We start from the raw sequence: 19,734 nt of genomic DNA on the forward strand, positions 1-19,734 counted from the left end.
TCTGCTACACTACTGTGCAAACATTGTCATATTGCAAACCTGTATAAAGTCACTTCTCAGCAGCCCCCCCCCCATGCAGAGGGGAAAATGTACAAGCCTATCCTGCTTCTCCCTATAACTCCATAAGACCATATGATATAGGAGCAGAATTAAGCCATTTGGCCCATCAAGTCTGCTCCACCATTTCATCAAGGCCGATCCAATTTTCCTCTCAGCCCCAATAGAAACATAGAAAACCTACAGCACAATATAGGCCCTTCGGCCCACAAAGCTGTGCCGAACATATCCTTACCTTGGGTTACCCATAGCCCTCTATTTTCCTAAGGTCCATGTACCAATCTTCAGCCTTCTCCCCGTATCCCTTCATGCCCTGACCGATCAAGAATCTATCAACCTCTGCCTTAAATATACTTAAAGGCTTGGCCTCCGTGGCAAAAAATTCCACAGATTCACCACTCCCTAGCTGAAGAATTTCCTCCTCATCTCCATTCTAAAAGGATGCCCCTCTATTCTGAGGCTGTTTCTCTGGTCTTAGACTTTCCAACCACAGGAAACATCCTCTTCACATCCACTCTAACAAAGCCTTTCACCATTCGATGAGTTTCAATGAGGTCTCCCCTCATTCTTCTGAATTCGAGTGAATACAGGCCCAGAGCCCCAAATGCTCTTCATATGACAAGCCATTCAAATCCTGGAATCATTTTTGTGAACCTCCTTTGGAACCGCTCCAGTTTCAGCAATTGTTTCTAAGATAAGGGGCCCAAACCTGCTCACAATGCTCCAAGTGAGGCCTCACCGTTACATCCTTGCCTTTTTATTCTAGTTCTCTTGAAATGAATGCTAACATTGCACTTGCCTTCCTCACCACCGACTCAGTCTGCAAATTAAGCTTCAGGGAATCCTGTACAAGGCCTCCTAGGTCCCTTTGCACCTCAATTTTTTTGTATTTTCTTTCTATTTAGAAAACTGTCAACCCTTTCATTTCCTCTACCAAAGTGCATGACTATAAACTTCCTGACACTGTATTCCATCTGCCATCTCTTTGCCCTTTCTCTTAATCTGTCTGTCCTTCTGTAGCCTCTCTATTCCTCAAACCTACCTGCCCCTCTGCCTATCTTCATATCATCCGCACACTTTGCAATAAAGCCATCAATTCCATCATCCAAATCATTGACATAAAACGTAAAAAGAATTGCTTGCAACACAGACCCCTGTGGAACACCACTAGTCACCAGCAGCCAACAAGAAAAGGCTCCCTTTATTCCCACTCTTTGCCTCCTGCCAATCAGCCACCGTTAGAATATTTCCTTGGTATGCAGCCTTATGTGTGGCACCTTGTCAAAGGCTTTCTGAAAATCCAAGTGCACAACATCAACCGATTCTCCTTTTTCTATCCTGCTTGTTACTTCTTCAAAGAATTCCAACAGATTTGTCAGGCAAGATTTTCCCTGGAACAAATCATGCTGAATATGGCCAATGTTATCATGTGCCTCCAAGTACCTTGAGACATCCTTAATAATCAACATCTTCCCAACCACTGAGGTCAGACTAACTGGCCTATAGTTTCCTTTCTTCTCCCTCTCTCCATTCTTGAAGAGTGGAATGACATTTGCAATTTTACAGTCTTCCAGAACCATCCCAGAATCTAATGATTCTTGAAAGATCATTACTAATGCCTCCATCATCTCTTCAGCCACCTTGTTCTGAACTCTAGGGTGTACATCAACTGAGCAGGGTGACTTATCTAACTTCAAACCTTTCAGTTTCCCAAGAATCTTCTCTCTAGTTATAGTAACTTCACACACTTCATGCCCCTGACACCTGGAACTTTATCACACTGCTAGTGTCTTCCACAGTGAAGACTGATACAAAATACTTAGTCAGTTCATCTGCTATTTCGTTGTCCCCATTACTACCTCTCCAGCATCATTTTCCAGTGGTCCGATATCCACTCTCTCCTCTCTTTTACACTTTATGTATCTGAAGAAACTTTTGGTACCTTCTTAATGCCTTTTGCAGTTGCCTTCTGTTGGATTTTAAAAACTTCCCATTAATTTTTGCTCTATTATTTGCCTTCTCTTGGCTTTTATGTTGGCTTTGACTTCTTGTTAGCCATGGTTGTGTCATTTTCCTTTAGAATACTTCTTCCTCTTTGGGATGTACAGTATATATCCTGTGCCTTCTGAATTGCTTCCAGAAATTCCAGCCATTAATGCTCTGCCAGTGTTCTTTTCCAATCAATTCTCTCTCATGCCTCTTTAATTCCCTTTACTCCACTGTAATACTGATACATCTGACTTTAACTTCTCCTTCTCAAATTTCAGGGTGAATTTGATCAGATTATGACTACTTTCCCCTAAGGGTTCTTTTATCTTAAGCTCTTTACTCAATTCCAGTTCATTACACAACCCCCAATCCAGAATAGCTGATCCTTTAGTGGACTCAACCATGAGCTGCTCTAAAAAGCCACTTTGTAGACATTCTAGAAATTTCCCCTCCTGTAATTCAGCACCAACCTGATTTTCCCAATCGACCTGCATATTGAAATCCCCCATGACTAACAATGTCCTTTTGGCATGCATTTTCTATCTTCTGTTGTAACTTGTAGACCACATCCTTATTACTATTTAGGGGTCTGTATACAATCCCTGTCAGGGTCTTTTTATCCTTGCAGTTCCTTAGCTCTATCCACATGATCCAATACCTGCCAACTCTGATTTGATTTAATTTTTTTACCAACAGAGCAATGCCATCCCCTCTGCCTTCCTGCCTATCTATTTGATACAATGTGTATCCTTGGGCATTAAGTCCCCAGCTATAATCTTTCAGCCATGACTCAGTGATGCTACCTGCCAATCTGCAACTGTGCTGCAAGTTCATCTACTTTATTCTGTATACTGTGCAGATTCAAACACCTTCAGTCCTGTATTCTCTCTTCTCGATTTTGCCTGCCTTTTACATTGCAACTCACCCTGTTGACTGCAATTTTGACCTATCAACTGCCTCTCCTCACCACACATTGCCTCTGTTTGTAAGCCAGCTACCTCATCTTCAGCACTATCATCTGCCTTTCCTATGATACTTCTTGCATTTAAATATAGGCTGCTTAGGACACCAGTTGCACCATGCTCAGCCTTTTGATTCCTAACTTTGTCTGAGGCTTTACCAACATCTGCCTCCACAAACTCTCCACTAACTGTTCTAGCACTCTGGTTCCCATCCCTCTGTAACTCACCATGCAGCATTAACAAACCTTCTCGCTAGGATATTAGCCCCCTCCAGTTCAGGTGAAGACTGTCCCATCTGTATAGGTCCCACCTTCCCTGGAAGAGAGCCCAATGATCCAAAAATCTTACACCAACTTCTTAATCACGTATTAAACTTCCTAGTTCTAGCCTCACTGCCATGAGGCATAGGTAGCAATCCTGAGATCACAACCCTGGAGGTCCTGCCCTTTAACTTAGCACCTGACTCCTGGAACTCCCTATGTAGAACCTAGTCACTCATCCTACCCATGTCATTGGTACTTACATGGACCATGACTTCTGACTGTTCAACCTGCCACTTAAGAATGCTGAGGACTTGATCCGAGATATCCCGGACCCTGGCATCCATGAGGCAGCATACCATCTGGGAATTTCGTTCTTCCCCACAGAACCTCCTGTCCGTTCCCCTAACTAATGAATCCCCTATCACCGCAGTGTGCCTCTTCTTGCCCCTTCCCGTCAGAATCACAGAGGCAGACTCAGTGCCATAGAGTCAGAGGCAGACTGTGACTTTCCTTTGTTAGTCCTTCCTCAACCAACCCCCCCCCCCATCTCGACAGTATCTAAAGTACCATACCTGTTGTTGAGGGGGATGGCCACAGCGGTACTCCGTAACCCCTTTCCCCTTCCTGACTGTCACCCAGTTTCCTGTGTCCTGCACCTTGGGTGTAACTACCTCGCTATATGTCCTGTCTATCACCCTCTCAGCCTCCTGAATGAACCGGTGTTCATCCAGTTCCAGCTCCAACTCCTTACACAGTTTGTTAGAAGCTGAAGCTGGATGCACATCTTGCATTTGTAGTCATCAGGGACACTGGAGGTCTCCCTGCCTTCCCACATCCTGCAAGAGGAGCATTCAACTATCCTGCCTGACATCTCTACCTGGATGAGCAGGTATAAAGAAGAGAAAGAAAAAACTTGAGCTTTTCTTTCCTTTGCTTCCTCTTGAGTGAAGCCTCTCTTCACTGAATCCTCGAAGAGCTAAAGTCTCAAGATCACCACTCTGACTCTGTCCACTCAGATGACTCCACTGCACTTGCCCCTGCCTGCCTTTAACTTGCTCTTGCTCATCAATCCCGGATGCCAACTGGTCACTGGTCGAAGCTCTATTATGCTGTTGTGACCTGCTCCTGCCTTTTATCCTCAGACAGTGAACCTGATTGAAGTCCCTTCCTCTCCAAACTTCTGATGTCCAGATTGACTGCTGGCCAAAACTCTGTTCCTCAAACCCTCCTTTCCCAGTAACATCCACATAAATCTGTTTTGTAGCCTTCCAGTTTAATAACATTTTTTTATATACAGGGTGACCAGAACTGAACATATTGCCCCAAATGTGGCTTTATCAATGTCCTGCAAAACTATAACATGTCATCCTAACACATTCACTCCATGTCCTAACTGATGCCTTGGAGCTAAAGTAATTTTAACTGAGGCTTTACAAGACATTGGTCAGACTGGGCTTGGAGTACTGTGAACAGTTTTGGGGACCGTCGTCTATGAAAGGACATCCTGGCACTGGAGAGGGTTCAGAGGAGATTCATGAGAATTATCCCGGAAGTAAAAAGGATAACGTATGAGGAGCATTTGATGGCTCTGGGTCTGTACTCACTGGAGTTTAGAAGAAGGACGGGAAGGGATCTCATTGAAACCCATCAAATATTGAAAGGCCTAGATCAAGTGGATTTGGAAAGGATGTTTCCTATAGTGGGGGTGTCTAGGACCAGAGAGCACAGACTCAGAATAGAGAGATGTCTACTTGGACAGAGATGAGGAGGAATTTCTTTAGCCAGAGGGTGGCAAATCTGTGGAATTTATTGCCTCAGACAGGTGTGGAGGCCAGATCATTGGGTATACTCAAAGCGGAGGTTGATTAATCAGGGCATCAAAGGTAACTAGAACATAGAAATCTACAGCACATTACAGGCCCTTCGGCCCACAATGTTGTGCCGACCATGTAACCTATTCTAGAAACTGCCTAGAATTTCCCTACTGCATAGCCCTCTATTTTTCTAAGCTCCACCTACCCATCTAAGAACCTCTATTGTATCCGCCTGAACCACCATTGTTGGCAGTGCATTCTATTCACCCACCAGAAGAAGGCAAGAGAATGGGGTTGAGAAGGAAAATAAATCAGCTGTTTTGGATTGGCGGAGCAGATGCGATGGGCTGAATAGTCTAATTCTGCTCCTATATCTTATAGAGATCTTGAGAATGCTGGAAATCCAGAGCAACACACACAAAAATGCTGGAGGAACTCAGCAGGTCAGGCAGCATCCATGGAAATGAATAAACAGTCAGCGTTTCAGGCTGAGACCCTTCTTCAGGACTGAGAAGGAAGGGGGAAGATGCCAGAATAAAAAGTTGCGGGGGGGGGGGGAGGGGAAGGAAGACTTGCCAGAAGGTGATAGGTGAAGTCAGGTGGGTGGGAAAGGTAAAGGCTGAAGAAGAAGGAATCTGATAGGAGATTCTTGTTATCTTATGGTCTAATTTTGCCAACCACCATATATCTTGGGATATGGAAATGATATCAGGCAGACACTCCAGAGCAGAGCCTACACTGCACAGGATGGGTGGCACCGCTCCTACAGTCAGAGGTCTGTATAGGGCCTTGAGACACCGTGTCTGAGGAAGATGTAACGCAAAGCTCGCGGAGAGATACTAAGATACTTCTATCTTACAATTATGTTTGGTGTAAGTCAAACACCGCACATCATCAAAACCACACTATCCCTACCGTGAAGCATGGTGGTGGCTGCATCATGCTATGGGGATGCTTCACTGCAGCAGGCTCTGGAAGGCTTGTGAAGGTAGAGGGTAAAATGAATGTAGCAAAGTGCAAGGAAATCCTGGAGGAAAACCTGATGCAGTCTGCGAGATAACTGCGACCAGGGAGACAATTTGTTTTCCAGCAAGACAATGACCCCAAGCATAAAGTAAAGCTACACAGGAATGGCTTAAAAAGAACAAAGTTAATGTCCTGGAGTGGCCAAGTCAGAGTCCAGACCTCAATCCATTGAGAATTTGCGGCTGGACTGGGGCTGTTCTCTCCCAATCCCCATGCAACCTGACAGAGCTTGAGCAGTTCTATAAAGAAGAATGGGGAAAAATTACAGTGTCCAGGTGTTCAAAACTGATAGAGACCTATCCACACAGACCCAAGGCTGTAATTGCTGCCAAAGGTGCATCTACGAAATACTGCCTTGAAGTGGGTCAGTAATTATGCAATCAATTATTTTGTGTTTTATAATTGTAATTCATTTAGACCAATTTGGGGAATTTGTTTTCACTTTGACACTAAAGAGTCTTTTCTGTTGATCAGTGTCAAAAAGGCCAAACTAAATCCAGTGTCATTCAATGTTGTAAAACAATAAAACATGAATACCTTGGGGGGTGGGGGAAGTACTTTTTACAGGCTCTGTATATACTTAGTGGCCACTTTATTAACTACACCTGTACACCTGCTTGTTAATGCAAATATCACATCAGCCAATCCTGTTGCAGCAACTCAATGCATAAAAACACACAGATATGATCAAGAGGTTCAGTTGTTGCTCAGACCAAGCATCAGAATTGGGAAGAAATGTAATCTAAGTCAGTTTGACCGTAGAATGATCGTTGGTGCCAGACGGGGTGGTTCGCGTATCTCAGAAGCTGCTGATCTCTTGGGATTTTCATGCATTTTCTAGAGTTTACAGAGAATGGTGCGAAAACCAAAAAAAAATCCAGTGAGTGGCAGTTTTGTGGGCAAAGACACTTTGTTAATGAGTGAGGTCAGGGAAGAATGACCAGACTGGTTCAAGCTGACGGGAATGTGACAGTAACTCAAATAACCATGCGTTACAACAGTGGTGTGCAGAAGAGCATCTCTGAATGCCCAACACATCGAACCTTGAAGTGGAAGGGCTACAGCAGCAGAAGACCATGAACGTACACTCAGTGGCCACTTTATTAGGTATAGGAGATTTCGAATAAAGTGGCCTCTGAATGTATGTGTACTTTGATAATGGATTTACTTCAAAACTTTGAGTGGATTCTGGAATCTGTAATACTCACCTCGCTTTGCCAACAGTTCTGCCCCTTTAATAATTCTGGAGGTAAGTGCCTCGTGCTTTCTTTGTTCATTATTAACTTGAGTGAAACGAACAATCCCTTTATCCTTCACATCTTGTTCACCAAGGGTCTTGTCTGGAGAGGAGCAATGAGAATATTGTTATTGTCCCTTGTGCCAAGAGAGAGTGAAAAGCTGGTCTTGCATACTGTTCATACAGATCAGATCATTACACCGCACAGCAAGTTATACATCGTGAAGCAAAAACAGAGTGTAGAATAAAGATTCAAGATACAAGATTGTTTATCGTAATTCTTCAGTGTAAAGGAGAACACAATGATTGTTACTCTGGATCCAGTGTAGTATAAAAAAATACAATAAGTGTAAAAACACAATAAATATAAAAGCAATCCTTTAAAACACAATGTACAAGTAACTGTTATATACGTAGGCTGTCTGTATGTACATCAGGTGATGCTAGGTGGTGGGAGGTGGGTTTACAAGGTAGATGGTGAAGTCAAGGGTCCATCTTTTTGTACAAAAGGTCCATTCAAAATTCTGATAACAGCAGGGTAGAATCTGTCCTTGAACCTGGTGGTATGTGTTTTCAGCATTTTGTATCTTCTGTCCAGTCGGAGAGGGGAGAAGAGAGAATGCCTGGGCTGGGTGGGGTCTTCAATTATTCTGGCTGCTTTACTCAGGCAGTGCTATAACAAGAAAGCAATAGACCAGTGCTCATCACCAGGAAAATGTACAACCCACTTGGTGGCAGTACTCACAAGTGCCTACTCAATGTGATCACCTCTGTTCTTAACGTCGAGTTTATTGTTGCTTGCTTAAGTATGTATGCATGAGGAAAAATAAAACACTTACTTGTAGCAGCATCACAGGCACACAGTGTCAAACACACAACATTCAAGAAAATATTATCTTAAGGTTAAACAAGAAAGACCATAATTGGAAAAATAACCAAAGTTCAAAATGATCAAAGAGGTCATAGGTTTTCTTGTGATTAGCTTTGTGTCAGTCGGTTTAAGAACCAAATGGCTGAAGGGAAGTAGCTGTTCCTGAGCTTGTTAGTGTGGGACGTTGGGCTTTTGTACCTCCTGCTGCGAGAAGATGGCATTGCCCGGATGGTGGGGATCTTTGATGATGGATGTTGCCTTCTTGAGGGGGAGTGTGAGGGTGATTGGCAGATGCAGAGGGTGGAGTAGGGGAAAGAGATGGGGTTATGGAGGCAGGCTAGGAGTAGTGCAGCCAGGCTGTAGGCTAACCAGGAGCCTTTACTCTAGTTTGTCTTTAGCCTTACCCTGTCACTGGAGGAGGCCGAGGGCAGACATGTCACTGTGGGAATGGGGAGAGGAATTAAAACGGCTGTCATCCAGGAGGTCCTGATTGAAATGGCAGACAGAGCGAAGGTGCTTAGTGAAATGGTGGTCCAGTTGGCACTGAGTCTTATCAATGCAATGCCTGATTCTTGTTTTACCTTTAACATAAGTTCTGCACTGTACAGGTCCTTCAGCCCATGATGTTGAGTCGACCTTTCAAGGGTCAATCTAACCCTTCCCTCCCACATAACCCTCCATTTTCCTATCATCCATGTGCCCACCTAAGAGTCTCTTAAATGTCCCTAATGTATCTGCAGCAACCACCAACTCACCACTCTCAGTGTAAAGAATTTACCTCTGACATCCCCCCCATATGGCAGGAGGAGAAGATGGCGGTGCGATGCAGCGCGCGCAGCTCTCCGGTGAAATGATATTGTATTTGTTAAATAGGGGCAGTGGACAATTCTGTTTTGATGGAGACAGACTTGAGAAGCACAGAGGAACATCTGGAGAAATTTCTGAAATGCCCGGTTCGCTGCCGCTGCTACTGTGCAATCGAGAATCTCCGGAGGGAAGGCCCCAAAATCCCTGGCTTGCCTGCTGCTGGCGGCCGGGGCTGGGGTCGAGTCGTTCGGCAGAGATGATGCTCGGTACTCGGTCTCGGAGGGCTGGTTGGAGGCTCGAAGTTTTCAGACAACTCAGAGTCAGACTGTGGTTGGGCATGGCAGGGAGAATTTTCTTCCTTCTCCCATCTGCGTGAGATGTGGGACTTTCGAGAGACTTTGAACTTTTTTTGTTGTGCCATGGCCTGTTCTTCATCAAGTTGTGGTATTGTTGCATTGTTGTAACTATATGTTACAATATGTGGTTTTTGTTAGTTTTTCAGTCTTGGTCTGTCCTGTGTTTCTGTGATATCACACCGGAGGAATATTGTATCATTTCTTAATGCATGCATTACTAAATGATAATAAAGGAGGACTGCGTGTCTTCATAATCTAATCTAATGTGCAACCTATCCTCATAAGACATGCTCTCTAATCCAGACAGCACCCTGGTAAATCTTCTTTGCACCCTCTCTAAAGCTTTCACATTCTTCCTGGAATGCGGCAACCAGAACTGAAGATGATACTCCAAGTGTGGTCTAACCAGAATTTTATAGAGCTGCAATGTTATCTTGTGACTCTTGAAGTCAATCCCCTGAATAATGAAGGCCAATACACAATGTCTAATTTGTAATGACCAGTGTGTGCAAAAATATTGTGCTGGCAATTTTATACCCAGTGACAACAACAGGTGCGTGCTGAATAATTTCTTCAATAAAAACAGTATAAATAAATCAGTTCTAAAATCTGCAGACATTGCAAACTCCATGTTGTCAACACTATCCACATCAGAAACCAGAAAAGGAAATGTGATTGCGCAGGTGCGTGAAATATGCTTACCATGCCAACGAGGTAGAGGGTGACAACGTTTTGTCCGCAGTTAAGTTCCTTTGTGCACTTGAAGCAAAAAATGTGTGCACGCATGCACACGTGCAAACCTTAGAGGGAATATTACCAACACACCACATGTCTTCTTAACAATCCTATCAACTCGCATGGCAACTTCTCGGATCTATGAACGTGAATCTCAAGATTCCTCTTTTCCTCCACACCATTAACAATCCTGCCAGTAACCCAGCATTCTGCCTTCAAATTCGATCTTCTAAAGTGAACCACTTCATGCTTTCTGGGTTGGACTTCATCTGTCACTTCTTAGCCCAGCTTTGCATCCTATCAACATCTTGATTTTTGCTTTTTTTCTCCCCTCACCACATCCTGAAGTGACACAAGCGATGTGTCAAGGAGCAGCTTGGGAACCAAGGTTTAAGGTTGCCCGTCCTTCTCAAGCACTGCATGTCACACGTTAGTTTACTCTTCAACTGTATCCTAGTATGATATTACCATTCCAATTATATGAACATGTATGTTTGGAAGTATCCATCATTGGGATTCTATGAAGAATTGTACGAAGATTGCAGTGTGATGCTGAACGTTTGCCACTATTTATAATAAGGCAACTAAAATTTGTACTTACCCAAATTTATATTCTTGCCTTTATATATCAATTGCATGTTCTCTGCTTTGATATTCTCTAAGTTCTTCGCAATTCTGTAAAATGTAATTCAGCTAGTTACAACATAATAAATCACAAAGCATTAGTGTTGGACACGGAACAATTGGAGCTCCACCTTCACTTAGCGGAGAGGGATGCGAGCACTTTATCCTCTTTACCGGAGATAAGAGCCCCATAAGGTTCATAAAACATAGGAACAGAATTGGGCCATTCAGCCCATTGACCCTGCTTTGTCATTTCATCATGGCTGATTTGTTATCCCTCTTAACCCTATTCTTTGCCCCATAATATCTGATGCCCTGACTGATTGAGAATCTATCAACCTCTGCATTAAATATACCCAATTACTTCGCCCCAACAGCTGTCTGTGAAAATGAATTTCATGGATCCACCACACTCTGACTAAAGAAATTATTCCTCATCTCCATTCTAAAGGGCATCCCTCTATTCTGAGGCTGTGCCCTCTGGTCCTGGACTCTCCCGCTATTGGAAGCATCCTCTCCACATCTACTCAATCTAGAGCTTTCAATATTTGATAGCTTTCAATGAGATCCTCCCTCATTTTTCTAAATCCAGAGAGTACAGGCCCAAAGCCATCAAAAACTCATACGTTAACCCTTTGATTCCTGGGATCATTCTTGTAAACCTCCTCAGGACCCTTTCCAATGCCAGCACATAATTTTGTAGATAAGCATCTCATAACTGTCGTCCTTCACAATTTTAAAATTAAATATTATGATCTCTTACTTACTCATTACACAGTTCCGCACCTGTGGCATCTCGAGAGATCTTGATCTTCATTTTCTTTTTTTCTCTCTGCAAGGTAAATCTGACTTTAGTTCATAAAACATAGAATAGTACACACAGGAACATCCCCTTTGGCCTGTCATGTCTGCAGCCAACATGGTGCCATTCTAAGTCAGAAGAAATGGGAGAGGTAGTAATAAAAATACCTTAAATTGGTTTTCACTAAGGAGGAAGACATGGAGGGTGGAAAGATCAGGGAGGGGGTGTGCTAATGTTCTAGGGCACATTGATGTCAAAAAGGAGGAGAGATTAGGCATTTCAAAGTACATCAGAGTGAATGTCTCCAGGGCCTGGTGGGACCTATCCAGGGTTGTTCAGCGAAACAAGAGAGAGAATTGCTGAGAACTGCAAACAAAATGCTGGAGGAACTCAAATCAGAGAAATTCTGCAGATGCTGGAAATCCAGAGCAATACACACAGAATGCTGGAGGAACTCAGCGGGCCAGGCAGCATCTATGGAAAAGAGTACAGTCAACATTTCAGGCTAAGACCTTTCAGGAGGACTAGAGGGGAAGAAAAAGGTGAGGGGTAGAGTTAAAAGGTGGGGTGGAGAGGAGAGAGAAATACAAGGTGATGGGTGAAACTGGGAGGGAGAGGGGTGAAGTAAAGAGCTGGGAAGCTGATTAGTGAAAAAGATACAGGGCTGGTAAAGGGAGAGTCTGATAGGAGAGGACAGAAGGCCATGGGAGAAAGAAAAGGGGAGGGGAGGAGCACCAGAGAGAGGCGATTGGCAGGCAAGGAGACAAGGTGAGAGAGAGAGAAAAGGGCAAGGGGAATGATAAAGGGGAGAATTACCAGAAGTTAGAGAAGTCAATGTTCATGCCATCAGGTTGGAGGCTACCCAGACGGAATATAAGGTGTTGTTCCTCCAACCTGAGTGTGGCCTCATCACGACAGTGGAGGAGCCCATGGATAGATACCTCAGCAGGTCAGGCAGTGTCTATGGAAATGAATAAACAGTCGACATTTCAGGTCGGGACCCTTCATCGGCACTGGAAAGGAAGGAGGAAGAAGCCAGAATAAGAAGGTGGGAAAGGGAAGGAGTACATGCTGGCAGGTGATAGGTGAAGCCAGGTGAGGGAGAAGGAATGAAATGAGAAGATGGGAGATGATAAATAGAAGAGGTAAAGAGATGAAGAAGAAGTAATCACTGGGGAAAGGGAAGGAGGAGGGGAACCAAAGGGAGCTGATAGGCAGGTGAGGAGAAGAGAAGAGGTGAGAGAGGACCCAGAATGGGGAATGGAATAAAAGGAAAGGGGGGGGGGCAGAAGAAATTACCACAAATTTGAGAATTTGATGTTCAGTTTGGAGTCTACCCAGATGGAATATGAGGTGTTGCTCCTCCAACCTAAGAAATGCTGAGTCTTAATACAAGTGATTTGAATGCAAATGAACAAAGCATGTTTAACACATTTGAGAAAGATACTAAATAGATGTAGATAATGTAGACGGTTATGGAAAAATTACCAGGGAATCTTGATCAGCTGGGTATGTGGGCTGAGGATTGGCACATGGCCTTCAATCCAGATAAATGTGAAGCATTACATTTTGGGAGATCAAACCAAGGAAGGACTTGTACACTGAATAGTAGGGTCCTGTATGTTTCATGAAACGGAGGGGTCATGGAATGCAAGTTCACTGAAAATTGAGTCACAGCTAGATAAGGTAGTGACAGAAGTATCTGGCATGCTGCCCTTCATCAGTTACTTGAGTGTTGGAATTGGGAAGTTATGTGGCAAGATGTTGGGAGGGTTGCTCTTGGCATATTGTGAACGGTTTTGATCGTCTGTTACAGGTAAGATGTTATTAATCTAGAAAGAGTGCAGGATGTTGCATGTACTTGGAGGCCTGAGTTACAAGGGGAAGTTACATGGGCTAGGATTTTATTCCTTGGAACGTAGGGGTGACCTGAGAGATGTATATAAGATCATGAGGAGCATAAAGAAGGTGAAAGTACCTAACTCTTACCCCAGAGAGGAGGTGCTAAAAACAGGAGAGCATTGGTTTAAGATTAGATGCAAAAGATTTAAAAGGGACATCAGGGGCAGCTGCTTAATGCAAAGGTGGTGTGTGTTTGGAATGAGCTGCCAGAAACGTGTGGTTGTTGCAGCAGGCACATGAACAACATTTAAAAGCAATCCAGATAAGGACATGGATGGGAGATGCTCGGAGAACTCTGGGCTTACTTCATGCAGCAGTGACTAGCTGACTGGGTGATGCAGTGGGGCTGAAGGACCTGTTCCCATTCTGTATGACTCTCTGACTGTACGGATCTTAACAGAGATCATTGCATCCTCCTTAGTCACATGTGGGGTCCCAACGGACTGGGACATAGCAAATGTGGTTCTTTGCTTTAAGATGGGGAATCGGGACAAACCAGGAGGTAATCAGTCGCTGAGCCTTATGGAAAGGAAGATTCTCAGGGACAGGATCTACTCACATCTGGAGAAGCAAGGACGTTGAGGATAGTCAGTATGTGGAGGTAGGTCAGATTCTTGAGGTAATGAATTCATTTCAATTCAAGTTTAATTGTCATTCAACCACACACGAGTACTCATGAATGAGACAGTGTTACTCCAGGGCCACGGTGCGAAAACACGTTGCCAACAATCACACACAAGAACACATTCACAGGATAACCTGATGCTGCCTCCCGTCACTCCCCGCAACCTTTGCACACACTAGTCAACAAACCCATATAGAATATAGTCCAGACCCCCCAGCCCACCTATATCATCTGATGACCGGCCCTGATACCTGATGCCCCCAAGGCAACACTGCAGCTTAGAGGCCCAGACCTCGCATCTACAGTCACATATAGAATATTACTAAAAACACAACCAGTCAAATATATATGTATATATGATGAAAATGATTGATAGGGCAATAAATGCTGTCTACATGGACTTTAATAAAGTACCCTCGTGGTAGGCTGCTCCAGAAGATTGTACACAGGGTCCATGGATTTCAGATTCATTTATTTCGAGTCGTAGATCACTACAGTACAGAACACTGCCCTTTGGCCCTTCTATTCCATGCTGAACTTTTATTTTGCCTACTCCCATCAATCTGCACCCGGGCCAGAGCCCTCCGAACCCCTCGCATCCATGTGCCTATCCAGATTTCTCTTAAATGTTGAAATCGAACCTGCATTTACCACTTCCACTGGCAGCTCGTTCCACACTCTCACCACTCTCTGAGTGAAGAAGTGTCTCTTCATGTGCCCCTTAAACATTTCACCTTTCAACCATAACCCATGACCTCTAGTTCTAGTTTCACTCAACCCCAGTGTAAAAGCTTGTTCCCATTTACACTAATTTAATATTTATTTATTTATTGGTAGACTTTATTCAAAATTGGTTTGGCCAAAGAAGTGTTGGAAGCGTGTTATACTGACTGTGATCAGTGGTGTTCCACAAGTATCAGGGTTGGGACCTCTGTTTGTGATAATAGTAAATGATTTGGATGAAGATTTAGATGGGGTGACTAGTAAGTTTTACAGGTGACACAAACATTGGCAGAGTTGTGGATGCTCAGGAAGGTTGTCACAGTAGGACCAGTTGGAAATATGAGCAGAGAGGAATAATTTGGACAGGCGTGAGGTGCTGCACTTTGGGAAGTCAGCTGTAAGAGGAGAGTGTACAATATACCAAGACAGCAGCCCCTCTCATTAAGAAACTCCTCCATCCAGGCCATGTTCTCTTCTCACTCCTGCCATTGGGAAGGAGGTACAGGAGCCTTAGGTCCCACATCATTAGGTTCAGGAACAGTTATTACCTTTCAACCACTAGGTTCCTGAGCCAGAGTGGATAACTTCACTCATCTCCTCTCACTTTCAAGGACTCGACAACCCATGTCTTCAATATTATTTATTTATTTGTTTGTTTATTTGTTTAGTTGTTATTATTATCATCCTTTTGTATTTGGACAGATGTTTTCTTCTGCACGTTGTCAGTCTTTGTGTGTAACTTTCATTGATCATATTGCATTTCTCAGTTCTATTGTGAATGCCTGCAAGAATGTTCCCACAACCTATGGGCTCTCTTTCAAGGACTCTTCACCTTGTGTACTTGATGCTTATTGCTTATTATTTGTTTAATATAATATATCTTTCTTGTATTTCCACAGTTGAGTTTTTCTTGCATACTGGTTGAATGCCCAAGTTGGTGCGGTCTTTCATTGATTCTATTATGGTTATTATTCTATAATATATTTATTGAGTATGTCAGGAACAAATCTCAGGTTTGTATATGGTGACATGTACAGCATGTACTTTGATAATAATTTTACTTTGAACTTTGAACATGGAACTTTAATTCCATGAGGTAATTTTGAGGTAGGCCTCAAAATCCCTGGCCTTGCCTGCTTTTGGCGACCGAGAAGGAGGTCGAATCATTTGGACAGAGATGGCGCTCAGTACTCGGTGTCGGAGAGCTGATCAGAGCTCGACGTTTTCGGATGACTTAGTCGGATTGTGGTCGGCATGGCAGGGAGAGTTTTTCTTCCTTCTCCCGTCTGCGTGAGATGCGGGACATTTGAGAAACTTTGAACTTTACTGTGCTCATGGACTTCTTCATCAAGTTATGGTATTGTTGCACTGTTTGTAACTATATGTTATAATTATGTGGTTTTGTCAGTTTTTTCAGTCTTGGTTTGTCCTGTGTTTTGTGATATCACATCGGAGGAAATAATGTATCATTTCTTAATGCATGCATTACTATTCGACAATAAAAGAGGACTGCGTGTCTTCATAATCTAATTGGCAGGACCCTAAGGGGCATTGGGTACTAGTCCATAGTTCCCTGAATGAGGCTACATATAAATAAGGTAGTAAAGAAGCTGTATGACATATTTCCTTTCATTGCTTGATTATAGAAGTCACGTTGCAGTCATATTTGGACTACTGTGTGTAGTTCTGGTCAGTCACTACAGGAAGTAGGTAAAAGCTTTGGACAAAACTTATGTTAGGCCATATCTGGACTATTGTGTAGTGTTCTGGTCAGCTCATTATGGAAAGGACGTGAAGGATTTGGAGAGACTGCAGATGTTCACTGGGATGTTGTCTGCGTTTGAGAGTATGAGCTATGAGGGGAGGCTGGAGAACATTGGATTACCTTTCTTGAACCGCTGAAGGTCGATGGGGCGTAGGGTGACGTGATTGGAGCTCATAAAGTTATGAAAGGTTTAAATATTGTAAAGAGTCAGAATATTTTTTTCCCCTGTGTAGATATGTTACTAAATTGAGGACATAGGTTCAAGGTGAGGAGGTGAGAAGTTTAAAGGATATTTACAGGGCAAGATTATTTTAAACACAGAGTGATGTGGTCTGGAGCACGCTGTCAGGGAAAGAGTGGAATCAGATATGATAGTAACATTTAAGAGCAAGTCATATGAGGCAAGATTGAGCACGCTAGGGCTTTTCCCTTTGGAGCAAAGGAGGATGAGAGGTAACTTGATGGAGGTGTACATGATGATGACAGTGGACAGCCAGCGCCTTTTACCCGTTCGAAAATGGCTTGTACTAGAGGGCATAATTTTAAGGTGATCGAAGGAAAGTATAGGGGGGGATGTCAGAAGTAGTTTTTTTAAATATATGTAGATCACCCTGCCAGAGGTGGTGCTAAAATCAGGTACGTTAATGACAAAAAGAGGCACATGGATGAAATAAAAATGGAGGATTGTGTGTGAGAGAAGGATTAGATTGATCTTGGAGCAAGTCACAAGTACAGCACAACATAACGGAGGGGCCTGCACTGTGCTGTACTGTTGAATAGTCTATGTTCTATAGTCTTGTGGGTTTCCTGTTCCTCTGGCATAGAGCAGTCCTGGGTCAGAGGGCAAGAGCTTTTCGTTGAGGCTGATCTTACCTGGAGTTGCTGTGGTAACTGAATGTTAAGCAGTAGATCTCCAGAGCTGGTGTCCATATTCTCTGCACAATCCATCATATTATTGGCATCTGTGTCTTGCTGTGTTGGGAGAGTACAGACAGCCATTATCACCGTGAGGTTCACTTTCTTCAGAATATTCACTGTTTCAGAATCGCCGATACTAATGGGTTACAGGGTCATAGAAATAGTCCCCTCGAGCCTGTGGGCACCACCCAGCACCCATTTCAACTAACTTTTACTAACTGTAAGTGTCCGAGAGGTCACAGGGCGAATTTGCAAACCCTGCCAGAGGTTTATATGGACCACAGGGCACAGGAGCAGACGGTCTCTTCATTACCGTACCTGCTTTGTTACTGTGATATTTGCAGCATCACTGCAATGCCTGCTCTGTTATGGGAATATCTGTGCCATCACGGTGATATCTGCAGCTTCACGGTGATATCGGAACCAACACTGATATCTGGACTGTCACTGCAATACCAGCAACATCAGTGCCATACCGCTGCCCCCCCCACAGCAAGGTTCACTGAAAATGCAGTTCAGTGTCAGCTTTCACTTTCACCAGTGTTGCAAGGGGGTTTACGAGCGGAAAGCCCCAGCCAACAAGCTCAGATAGCACCCCTGCAGGGGGTGGGGTGAGAGAGGGGGAGATGCACAGATACAGAGGGAAGCGCACAGTGTGACAAACACACCCAGATATTAAGATCCACAAGCATTCTCTCTCTGTAGGATCACCTTCACCCAATTTACAGCATCAAAACTACAAAGTGCAGTTTATCCCAAGAAGCTTTGAACTTCGATGGTAACATTCACCTCTTCCTGTTCGGAAATAAAATTTCCCCTTAGTAATGTTTCTCTGCGTCTCCCATCCCGCTCTGGATGAATCAAATCCCTCCCCCACCCCCACCCCGACAACCATTTGTCGTTTAAAAAAAATAATGATTTTGAGATTACTTAAGGATCCACTCTTTGATCTTGACATTGAATTACATTCTGAGAACACTTACAGTACACCCTGTGGACCCTTTCTTACTCAAGTGACTAAGAACCGGAGCAATTTAGATCACATTTCAACTTACTGGCTGTCTCCCTTCTGCCATGGTTTGTCAGCTAGACCTGCTATGTCAGAAGACACTTTACAAGAAAGTGAAACTAAAAGTACTCTGCGAGGTTTTTAACCCACTATTTTTTTTTCTGTTTTGGAGTGAACAACTGTTTGACGCTTTGTACAAAGCAGGTTTCAGACTAACCAGCTCAAGAAGCCAAGGCTTTATGTATCATTTAACTCTTTTGTGGCAGATTAAGATATTGGACTAGTTTTATTTGTCACATGTACGGCGAAATGTGTCGTTTGGATCAACAATACAGCCCAAGGATTGTACTGGGGGCAGCCTGCAGGTGTCACCCTGCTTCCGGGGCCAACGTGGCATGCCTACAATTTACTAATCCTAACCCGCACGTCTTTGGAATGTGGGAGGAAACCGGAGCTGCCAGAGGAAACCCACATGGTTACAGGTAGACCTTACAGAACTGAAACCAGATCGCCGGCCAGCATGGAAGTGTTGCACTAACTGCTACGCTACTGTGTCCAGGATGTGAGTTACTCTCCTGAGACATCTAAATCCATCAACAGCTGGGGCAAACTTAAACCTCTGGGAGGGAGACGCACCATTGTCACCTTGGATCAGTTTCCAATTTGAGACCCTCCTTATCATCACCTACAACACTACCAGTCTCTATTTCTAGCCTCTTTTGGGAAAAGCTACAACAAATATCTTCCTCTTCACCTACTCATTTCAACATGGGAAAGAAATCTATTCAGTGACCCTCCTCCATCTTTCCCTGGTCTTATTATGCAACCAGAGATGGATCATTTGACCATCTCCTTTGCAGGGTTCCACATCCCAATGAGTGACCACCTTGCACATCTCTGTTCAGTCAGCAAGCAGAGCTCTGAGTTACTGATTATCTCTCACCATGGTTGGTTTTCCTAATCCCCGTTCCAACCTCTTCATGGCCTCTTCTTTTTACGTTGTACAACAACGATTTGGATTATGGAATAGATGGCTTTGTGGCTAAGTTTGCTGATGATACAAAGATAGGTGGAGGGGCTGGTAGTGCTGAGGAAACAGAAATTCTGCAGAGAGACTTGGATAGACTGGAAGAATGGGCAAAGAAGTGGCAAATGAAATACAATGTTGGAAAGTGTATGGTTATGCACTTCGGCAGAAGAAATAAACAGGCAGACTATTATTTAAATGGGGAGAGAATTCAAAGTTCTG

At 43.7% G+C, this 19,734-nt stretch overlaps 1 protein-coding gene across 2 annotated transcripts in view; it reads right to left on the reverse strand.

Annotated features, from left to right (window-relative positions):
* Window positions 1-18,587, reverse strand: part of LOC140195560 (NEDD8 ultimate buster 1-like) — a 49,932-nt gene extending 31,345 nt beyond the window's left edge. Inside the window, exons 1-5 of one of the 2 annotated variants that reach the window (XM_072254091.1) lie at window positions 18,532-18,587; window positions 17,432-17,530; window positions 11,509-11,573; window positions 10,719-10,792; window positions 7,320-7,451 (exon numbers count right to left, since the gene is read on the reverse strand). In XM_072254091.1, the coding sequence (XP_072110192.1) occupies window positions 7,320-7,451; window positions 10,719-10,792; window positions 11,509-11,573; window positions 17,432-17,530; window positions 18,532-18,552 (391 nt within the window). In that variant the 5' untranslated portion in view covers window positions 18,553-18,587. Of the gene's footprint in view, window positions 1-7,319; window positions 7,452-10,718; window positions 10,793-11,508; window positions 11,574-17,431; window positions 17,531-18,531 lie in introns of those variants that run through there. The other variant, XM_072254092.1, reaches the window with a different exon arrangement.
* Between the last annotated feature and the right edge of the window lie 1,147 nt (window positions 18,588-19,734).

The sequence above is a fragment of the Mobula birostris genome, chromosome 3, assembly GCF_030028105.1.
Source record: "Mobula birostris isolate sMobBir1 chromosome 3, sMobBir1.hap1, whole genome shotgun sequence".
NCBI lineage: Eukaryota > Metazoa > Chordata > Chondrichthyes > Myliobatiformes > Myliobatidae > Mobula > Mobula birostris.